Here is a 10,116-nt window from a genome sequence, read left to right as displayed (position 1 = left end):
TTATCAGATTCATTCCCTTCTTCCTATTCCCCCCCCCCCCAACCCCCTTATTTTAAACTGCAGAGCCCTTTGCTCAAGCTTAGTGTTACAGAGAAGCCCAGTTTGTAAAAAGATAAAAACGGGTCCAGCTCCAATGCAAGCAGGTGAGGGGCTGGGAGCAGGACCTTTCGCCCGTCTTTTCTTTCCTTCATCCAAGCAGCAGGCGTTGAGCTGACTGTACACAACCCTTAAAATCTATAGCTCAGGACCAAGTAAGAGCCAAAAAGAGTCTCTGAGTTTAGATTGGAGGGGGCCAGACTGCAGCACCAGGGTAAGTATTTTTCTAAGTAAAGTTTTCCTGGAACACAGCCGTGCCCTTCATGTTGTATGGTCCGTGTCTGACTTTGCACTGACATCAGCAGTCTTGAGTATTTGTGACAGAAACCCTATATCCTGCAAAGCCTAAAATGTGTACTTTCTGGCTCTTGACACAAAAATTTTGCCAGCCCTGGTTGAAATAAATTTTTGTCCATGATAATTTCTAGTTGTACTCTTAGTTTCTCCACTTGAACCTTCAGTGTAAAATGGGCTAAAGTAGTTTTTAGAATTGGGTAGTATAATAGAAGCTCATGGCTTATGAAGAAATTTGGGGATATTCTCCTTTTCAAATATTTCCTATTTGAAATCTCTAGCTTGAAAATTAGGTTTGTGGGGGCACCTGGGTGGCTCAGTCAGTTAAGCGTCCGACTCTTGATCTCAGCTCAGGTTATCATTTCATGGTTTGTGGGATTGCGCCCCACATTGGGCTCTGTGCTGACAACAAGGAGCCTTCTTGGGGTTTCCTCCCTTTTTCCCTCCCTCCCTCCATCTCTCTGCCCTTCTCCCCTTCTTTTCTTCTCCCTCTCTCTGTCCTCTCTTTTAAAAAAATTTTTTTATAGTTTATTTTATTATTTTTGAGACCGAGAGAGACAGAACATGAGTGGGGGAGGGGCAGAGAGAGAGGGAGACACAGAATCTGAAGCAGCTCTAGTCTCTGAGCTGTCAGCACAGAGCCTGACGTGGGGCTCGAATCCACGAACCGTGAGATCATGACCTGAGCTGAATATTTCCTATTTCCTGATGACTAATAGGTCCTCTCATAAGTGTGCAAAAAGAATAAATATTTTACTCTGAATTTTACCTTCTTTACACTAATGATTTATTTTGTTTATTTATTTATTTATTGTTTGAATTTCTGAGAGAGAGAGAGAGACAGCATGAGCAGGGGAGGGTCAGAGAGAGAGGGAGACACAGAATCTGAAACAGGCTCCAGGCCCCCAGCTAGCTATCAGCACAGAGCCCGACGCGGGGCTCGAACCCACAAACCGTGAGATCATGACCTGAGCCGAAGTCGGATGCTCAACTGACTGAGCCACCCAGGCGCCCCTATGCTAATGATTTAAAACTAATGTTAGTAATGATAGTTGTTGGCATGGAAATATTGGTGGGATTTTATTTCACATATTCTTTGTAATGTTATTAGTCTCATGATTTAATAGCTTTGAATCATACAATTAGTGAGTAGCTAGGAAATTCTCATTTGTCCTGCAACTGTGTTATGTATTCCAGCCATCTCTGGAGTCTGTCAAAGGAAAATGAAAGTATTATGTTAAGGTTTTATAATATAATTACATATGTTAGATATTAAATTTGCAGTATACTCAGATATCTAGTTGTAATTATATAAACAATTATAGTAAAACAGAATATTAAATATGATTAAGTATATTTGGTATATGTATCAGCTAAATATACACATAAACATTTCAAAAATTTCAAAATTTTAATGTTGAGTAAAATCTAGTTTGTGTTGTCAGCATTTATTAAACTTAGAAACATGAAGAATTATTTTTGGTTTCTTGACGAATGTGTATTAACTTTCGTAATATAGGTAGTGACTAATTTATCTTCCAACTGGGACTCTTTATGGGAGTGAACGTGTGGTCCGGGGGCTCCGGGGTTGCGGTTAATCAGCACCTCAGGACAGCAGGTGCTGTCACACGCATGTGGGACATGTTGTGTTTACTGCACACACAACATGTTCACACACAATACATGATTTATGCAGATCCATGCTGGGGAGAAGTTGATCAAGACCCTGTTGTTTCATAGAGCGCATTTTACCTTAGGGTTTGGTTAGTGAGATTTTGGGATGGATTCCATTTTTCCTAAGTTTTAATTCTGCATTTTAATGGTCCTTTCAACAATCGGTCCTGCATTTACCTTAATTATAGATTATGAAGTGTCTTTTAACATAAAATAGCTCAGTGCTGCATTTCTTTGATAATTTCAGAAAGTTTTTATGAAGAAATTTGTATCATGCTTTGAATAGGTTAGCTTTCTTCGTTTTCTGTAAACACTGGCATGATGCAATGATTAAATGCCAGTGGGATACAGCTCACCGACTGTGAGCTGTTTGATTTTCTGAAAACTTTTAGACGGGCCAGCACGTTAGGAGTGGCCCCTCTGGGGGGGTGACTTCTTTTTTCTTTTATTTTTTAAATTTAAAAAAAATTTTTTTTAAGTTTATTTCTGAGAGAGAGAGGCAGCATGAGCAGGGGAGAGTCAGAGAGAGAGGGAGACACAGAATCTGAAACAGGCTCCAGGCTCTGAGCTGTCAGCACAGAGCCCAATGCAGGGCTCAAACCCACGAACCGTGAGATTATGACCTGAGCCAAAGTCGAACGCTTAACCAACTGAGTCTCCTAGGCGCCTCTCTAGGGGTGACTTCTTACCAGAGAGCGGGCAGTCCTTTAGGACCGTCTGCCCCATTTGACATGTTCCTTACTGTGGCTGTAACTGCGACCTCTGAAAAAGTTTACCTTGTTTCCTAGGAAGAAAAATCATACGAAAGAAGATTTAAGTTAGTTCTAGTCAAGAACAGAAATGCAGTGTATTTTAAAGCACCATCATTGTTTTGACTCTATTTTCTATGTTTCATATATGAAGAGAAGAAACATTTTATTAAAAAAATTTTTTTAATGTTTAATGTTTTTGAGAGAGAGAGAGAGAGAGAGACCGAGCTCTGGCAGGGGAGGGGCAGAGAGAGAGAGAGGGAGACACAGGATCTGAAGTAGCTCTAGGCCCTGAGCTGTCAGCACAGAGCCTGACGTGGGGTTGGAACTCAGGAACTGGGAAATCATGACTGAGCTGAAGTTGGATGCTTTAACCGACTGAACCACCCGGGTGCCCCTTGAGAAGAAAAATTTTAAAAAGAACCAGTATTTTAGATGTGTTGTTTTTTGAAATTGTGTTAATTCCTAACACCTTTGTCTTTAAGGGATTTGCAACAGAGCATCGCCAGGGAACCCAGTGCCCCCTCAATCCCGACGCCTGCATATCAGTCCTCCCCGGCGGGGGGCCAGGCTCCGGCTCCAGCACCACCGACGCCCGCGCCCAGGACCATCCCGGTCAGTACCCAGCCACGGTCTTTAAGTGGACCTCTCACCTTAGGGACTGTGTGCTCGCTGTGAAGGAGGAACAAGCCATGCTGTAGAGGTCTGGCGGTTTTCCCGAGGTTTTCCCGACACCCCCCTTCTCCGGTTTTGCAGCACGAAGAATCCGCGTCGCCCACGAATTCTTGCCAGAAGACGTTTCACTTGAGTCTGATCAAGGCTTTAGAGCCACCTTTCAGTGTATAGCAAAGACAGCAATAAAGCGAGGAGCTAAATTGTGCCGCTAGGGAACAACTGTGCTGACCTAGAACTGGGACTTTCTGGGAGGCCCTTGGCTTTGTCTTTTCTACGAGTGAGAGAACGGGTGTGGGGCATTCTGCTTTGAAAGACAGGGAAGATTCATCGCAATCCTGCCATATATGAGCCTTGGCTGGATCTTGATTCATAAAACCTCTTCTTTAAGAACTTTTTATTTTGTGATAGAGAAACTTGAATGTGGAGTGTGGACTCCATGTTAGGAAAAGTCGCTCCCTTCGTTAGGCAGCCTGGCTGCCGTCGGGAGGGCTGGCTGTCACTGCAGAGCACTTGCGTGTGGTCACGTGTTAGTAATGACGGATGTAGCTGATAAACACGTGCTTGTCTGTCACACTAGTCTTCCAGGTGTTCTGGCATTTGTGGTGTCCACATAGGAAGCTGCGCGTCCTGGAGGCGGCACAGGAATAAACTGCCCCTGACGAGCTCCGTCGCCCCCTCTCAGATGTGTTACCACGGGTGGGAGCAGTCGTAGGCAGTAAGTGACCAAGCGTTAGGCCCCAGGGACCGAGCAGTGGCAGTAGAGTCCCAGCAGACTGGAGAGTCATTCCTGAGCTGTGAGGCATTTCTAGGGCACTAAGTCAGCATTTAACAATGGGAATTAGAAATCTATTTGGGTGGGTTCCGGGGTTTCTCATATGCCCTCANGCAGTGCTATTGCTGGGTCCTAGGGGAGTTCTGTTGTTAATTTTTTAAGAAACCTCCATACCGTTTTCCAGAGGAGCTGCACCAGTTTACATTCCCACCAACAGTGTAGGCGGGGTGCCGTTTCGCCACATCCTTGCCAGCATCTAGTGTTCTCTGATTTGCTCATTTTTCTGCTTAACCTTTCAAAGCACAGTCACCCCTTCTCTGAAGGGAGGCGTCATGAATGAATGAGCCACACTGTCAGCTGACACAGCGATAGAAATGATGGTAGAGTCGCTTATTTGAGTAATTGAACAGCTCTTTCCCAGGCTTAGTTATTTTTTTTAGTTTTTACATGCTGGCTTCAGAGGAAATCTGTCTCCTGTATGGAATGCAGACTTTCCTTGGCTGTCTTTATCAGGACAGGCACCTCTCCTGAGCTGATCCTAGCAAGCCCAACAGGACCTCATCATGTGCCTGTACTGCGGGATTGGCCTTCTGACCCCGTCTAACACGACTCTGATTGTCGTGTGCACTTTCTTAAAGAACAGCTTTCTGTGTGATAATCTTTTAATCTTAAAAATCCAGACATTTGACTGCCTCTTAAGATGTGCTCCAAACTTTACTTTGTTAGTAAGTACATTCTGTCTTCTAAATACTAAAACTTTGTAAACAGGGGCGCCTGGGTGGCTCAGTCCGTTAAGCATCTGACTTTGGCTCGGGTCACGATCTCATGGTTCGTGGGTTTGAGCCCCGCGTTGGGCTTGGCTGCTGTCAGATCCTCTGTCCCCACCCCTGCCCCTCTACCCTCCTCAAAAGTTAATAAACATTAAAAAAAAAAAACCTTTGTAAACAGTAAATTTATGTCCATCATAGAGAGTATTGAATCTTGTGAATTAGGAATGTACTTAGCTTACCACATTAAAATGAAGGGTCTCCATTTTTATTCTTTGTTAATAGTTGAATATTTAGACTTATTTCTATCAACAGTGCTATTTTCTGGGTAGTGTTAAGCACTGGGTATTCTTTCATCTCCGTCAGGATAGGAACACTTGTCTTTAACTGCTGCTTTTCTTCCCGCTGTTGACTACTAGACTGAGAAATAGAGAAATACGACTTTCTTGAGAAACTCGGTTTTAGAATAATGACTATACGTCTCGCTTTCTAGTGTGTGATGTACCAATGCGTGTTTTTGTTTGTTTTCTTCCCATCAGGTATTGCCAAATGCCCATGCCCATGGGCTACAACCCGTACGCCTATGGTCAGTACAGTATGCCGTACCCGCCGGTGTATCACCAGAGCCCCGGACAGGCTCCGTACCCGGGGCCCCAGCAGCCGTCGTACCCCTTCCCTCAGCCCCCGCAGCAGACTTACTACCCGCAGCAGTAACACGCCAGCCCGGCAGGTCGACTGGCTCAGTTCAAGGGGAAGGAAACGGCAGCCCTGCAGTAAGTGCACTAAAGTCCGTGCTCTGGTCACAGCCACGCACCCTGGTGTGCGGAGCACAGTGTACAGCATCTGTCTGTGGCTGCGAGCTGAAGCTGTGCCCAGTCCCCCGTCTGACTGCACGCTCAGAGGTGCTGCTGTCGCAGTGTAAACACTATAATAGGTATAATAGGATTTGAGATAAATTACATTTCAGTTCATCAGAGTTGAAAAATGAGAAATTAAACCCACAAGTGAAACGTTTGAAATGATTATACTTCTGTCTACATGAGACCTCTGGTCGGGACGTCAGATACTTACAGTGAGGGTTCAAGTGCTGATATGCAAGGAAACTACGTTCTCTTTCTCTTTTGGTTTATCAGTTTGGTTTAATTTCCATTATACTATTTTGCATAATCAAAGCATTGTAAATCTTATAATTTAAAAATAAATTACTTAAGAACAGTTGTCATTGTTATGTTTTGTCATTGATTCTCATTACTGTCTAATTTCTTTCTGGTATTAGTCTCTCATTTTATATGTATATGAGTTAAACAGATAACTGTGTCTAAGTGCATGATTAGTGCAAGTTAATAGTCAGGGTTATAGGAAAACCAAAAGAATAGTACCGTAATTTATCTTTTCATATGCTGATCAGTGAATTAATTTTGACATTTATTTTGAAAAGCCCTATAATGTGGAAGAAACACAATTGCTACCAAAGATTCTTCAAATAAATATACAAATAAATATGTATAAAGTTTTATTAGCTTCTCCAAGAAATTGATACAAATTCTGAAGGTAATTCTTTCCTTTGCTTTTTTTTATAAGCTGGTTAAAATAAATACATATCATTGACAGTATTGTCTAATGTAATGGAATTGTTTAAAGAAAATTTACTGTACCCCTGGATTCCTATTTTCCACCTTACTGTCTTAACTTAGTAACATTTAATGCACAATGTATATGACTAGATTTAAGCCCTTTCATTTTTATGCTCGGAAAGGATGAGACTATTTTCTAATTCAGGGAGCACACAAAATAGTTGTTGGGAACATATGCCGATTCTGGAGTAGGCTGAATATTTAATATTAATCTCTGCTGTTAGGATAACCAATCACTGTATAAACCTCAGTAAAAACAGTGAGACTTGCATCCCAGAGCGAGTAAATGAGGAAGGAGCGAGTTGTTGCAGAGTGGGGTCTGCTCTGCGTGAGGCTCGTGAACCCCTCAGGCACAGGAGCAGATTTCCAATGAGTCCGTTTATGTTTATTTTCTCAGTTTTAATGCTCACCTTTTCTTGCATTATTGTTTCATTTAAATGATACTGTCGTTTGGTCCACTGTTATTCTCTATTCTCACTGACAGTTTGGGTTTATATTTTAAATGTTGGATTGAAGGTATGATTGTAAAAGGGAGTGAATTGGTTTAAAAATATATGTACATTATAAAAAAATCTTACTTTGTTGTACGTAGAAAACATGAAGGCATGTTACTTTACTACAAATGACCTTTCCATGGAATATTGAAATTGGTTTAAAGTCCAGTAGTTAAAACCTTGGCAAAAGTAGTTTTTTACATAGCCTAGCTGAATTTTATTAATGTGGAATCATCAAAGTATGGCATAGGCTTGTTTGACTCTTATGTAAAAGCCATTGAAGTTCTACATTCTTACGATTCAAGGTATCGTATACTGACCCGAGCTGCCCAGTGAGAAGCAAGCGTATATTCCAAATCGCTGGTTTATTATTCTTACTAGTGCAGAAGAAACGAAAACCAATTGGCCTGAATATTCTCTTGGGGAAAGAAGGCACTAAGAGGGAGTGCATCAGACAGGAGTTACCAGGCCCTTCGGCGCAGACCTTGTGCCGAGGGGGCCTGCCCCCAGGGAGCCACTGAAAGACCGCCCAGACACTGGCGGGGACGGCCCGCAGCCCTGAGTGGCGGCCCGTCCAGCCTGCCGAGCTGCGCGAGGCCTTTTCACGCGTAACGCCCCCCGCCCCCCTCCTGTCCGTCCACACATCCGTTAGATAACCGAGGGTAGTTTCTTCGGTCAGCTGTGGTGGGGCACCGATGACCACATTTCTGCAGCCTTTCACGGCTGGGTCTGTCTCCATGGCCTTTCTGACTGCAGCAGGCTGGCTTTTGGAAAGAAGTTTTCTCTGACGTCTGTTTTGGGTTCTAGCAAACGAGGGAAGCCCTCACTGGGATTATTTTAGTTACCAAGCTTTTTTGTCCTTTGCTCACCTTCTTCTAGTCCACAGAACACTCTAACAAGTTGTCATGGACAGTGCTGTTTAATGGCAGTGTAACTCTGGTGCAGATACGATGTTACCTATGTTCTTAATTAGGCTTTTTGATTCTTTCTCCAAACTAAAGAAACCATTCCCAGACCGTTTATGTTCGGGTCTGGAATACTGTTTTTATTTTCTTTTTTCTTTTTCTTTTTTTAAATGTCTTTATTTTGAGAGACAGATAGAGAGCGAGCAGGGGAGAGGCAGAGAGAGAGGGAGACACAGAATCTGAAACAGGCTCCAGGCCCTGAGCTGTCAGCACAGAGCCCGACGCGGGGCTCGAACCCATGGACTGTGAGATCATGACCTGGGCCGAAGTTGGACGCTTAACCACTGAGCCACCCAGGCGCCCCTGGAATACTGTTTTTAAGTGGGCTGTGTGAAGGAGCTGGTCAGAAGTGGGGGAAAGCCTCACGTCTCTCATTTCTCGTTCCTAGTTGGAGACAGATGGCTCGACTTCTCCGTCTGGTGTGAAGTATCGGCCTGCTCCTGTGTCCCTTGGGCTTTATTCTCAGTTAAGAAAAAGACCTACGTCACTGCAGATCAATCTCTGTGAGATGGCCCTGTACCCATACCCCTACCTTCTTTGCAATTTACAATCTCTCCCTCCCTAAACGTAAGAAGTTACCAGAAAAAAATGAATAAGATTTTACAGAATCTTGTGTTCCTGACATTTTATCCCAGTCAGCAGCTTTTCTGGTCAAAACATTTAAAAAATGTTTTCCATTAGAGCTTTACAAAGTTTGCAAAAGTGCTTTATACACATTTTCTAATTTCACAAACATGATAAAATGCAATTTATTAAGTAGGTTTCAGTTTGCTAATGGGTTTCTTTTTCTTTTAATGATCAATATGTCTTGAGGAATCTTGCTACTGCCTGGTGGCATCCCTCCCTTTTAAACACTTCTGCAGTTATTAGTTGGCTCACAGTACAGAACAGGATACAAAGCAGGAAGGGAATGCTATAGTGTTACAATTACTAGTTTAAAAATACACTTTAGAACTACATGGTTGATTATAAGATTTACATGGAAGAGCTAAGAAGGAAAAATTATATTTTTAAAGAAAAAGAGAATATTCAGGCTTTATTTCTGGTATGAAGTTTATATTTTTAAAGAAAAATCCTATATTATCACACCAGAGATTTTAGATTCTTTTCTGGTTACAAACATTGCTGGTAGTTGGATTATATTTTTATTGTATTCATTTCTCTTAGGGGGAAAATTGTAAAGCAACAAAAAGGTTCCAGATGAATGTATCCTAGAAATAAAAGTTGAAAGATTCTTACTTGCTTTGAGTATGAATTCTTATTTGAAGTGTTTATCCTTCAGCTTTATAGTTTCTGCAGTTTATTTGACAAATGGCGGTCCGGTTGGGGAAATAAGACAATACCCACTTGGAGTAAATGCATGAGACTGTGTTTAAGTGTTTTCTCTCATCTGGCAGCCCCGTACTTGATCATGGTTGGACCATGTTCTTCATTACTTATGATTTGCCCCAGTTCTTTAAGATGAGGAATCTCAAGTGTTACTTCTTTGGGTTGATTTTTGGAAAATGTTTAGCATGTTCTCATGTTCAGTGGCCTAAGGAGAGGGGAGATGGTGAGATGTGTTCATCTTTCACTTTTAAATCTTTTGCAATGTGTTCATCTTTTAAAATGTGTATTTTCTTCCTACTTCTCCATGTTTTAAAGTCAGATGCAGCTGTTTTATTATGTAGCTCACAACCCACAGTTTATCAGAAAATCTGTCGATTTTGTATGTCTTCCAAATTTGTTGAAGTTGAACAAGCTAGCTCCCGGGATCCTTGTTACAGAAATCTTAAATATATCCCGAATGGGCATAGTGATTTGGAACACTGATACTTTTATTTTCTCACTCTCCCTCCCTGCACCCCCCATCCTCAGCCAAATCTTAACCTTTTTTAAAACAATTATTTTTATAAGTGGGGCTTAGACTTACATTATTATTCTTAGATCCTCTCTTGATAATAGTTGGCCTTTGCTTTTAGTCTGTTTTTGATTTTCATTCAGTTTTACTCAATTT

General features: G+C 42.1%; 1 protein-coding gene across 1 annotated transcript in view; it reads left to right on the top strand.

Annotated features, from left to right (window-relative positions):
* The window catches only part of PDCD6IP (programmed cell death 6 interacting protein), a gene marked incomplete at its 5' end in the record, with an annotated part of 60,400 nt that extends 51,042 nt beyond the window's left edge, over window positions 1–9,358 (top strand). The window contains 4 exons of the mRNA XM_077754502.1: window positions 3,299–3,488; window positions 3,570–3,653; window positions 4,066–4,196; window positions 5,567–9,358. Of these exons, the coding sequence (XP_077610628.1) occupies window positions 3,299–3,488; window positions 3,570–3,653; window positions 4,066–4,196; window positions 5,567–5,741 (580 nt within the window). The remainder of the gene's footprint in view (window positions 1–3,298; window positions 3,489–3,569; window positions 3,654–4,065; window positions 4,197–5,566) is intronic.
* Window positions 9,359–10,116: the final 758 nt, after the last annotated feature.

This window comes from Crocuta crocuta, unplaced genomic scaffold (assembly GCF_008692635.1).
Source record: "Crocuta crocuta isolate KB4526 unplaced genomic scaffold, BGI_CrCroc_1.0 scaffold70, whole genome shotgun sequence".
Taxonomy (NCBI): Eukaryota; Metazoa; Chordata; class Mammalia; order Carnivora; family Hyaenidae; genus Crocuta; species Crocuta crocuta.
This window is presented reverse-complemented; position numbering and strand designations above follow the sequence as displayed.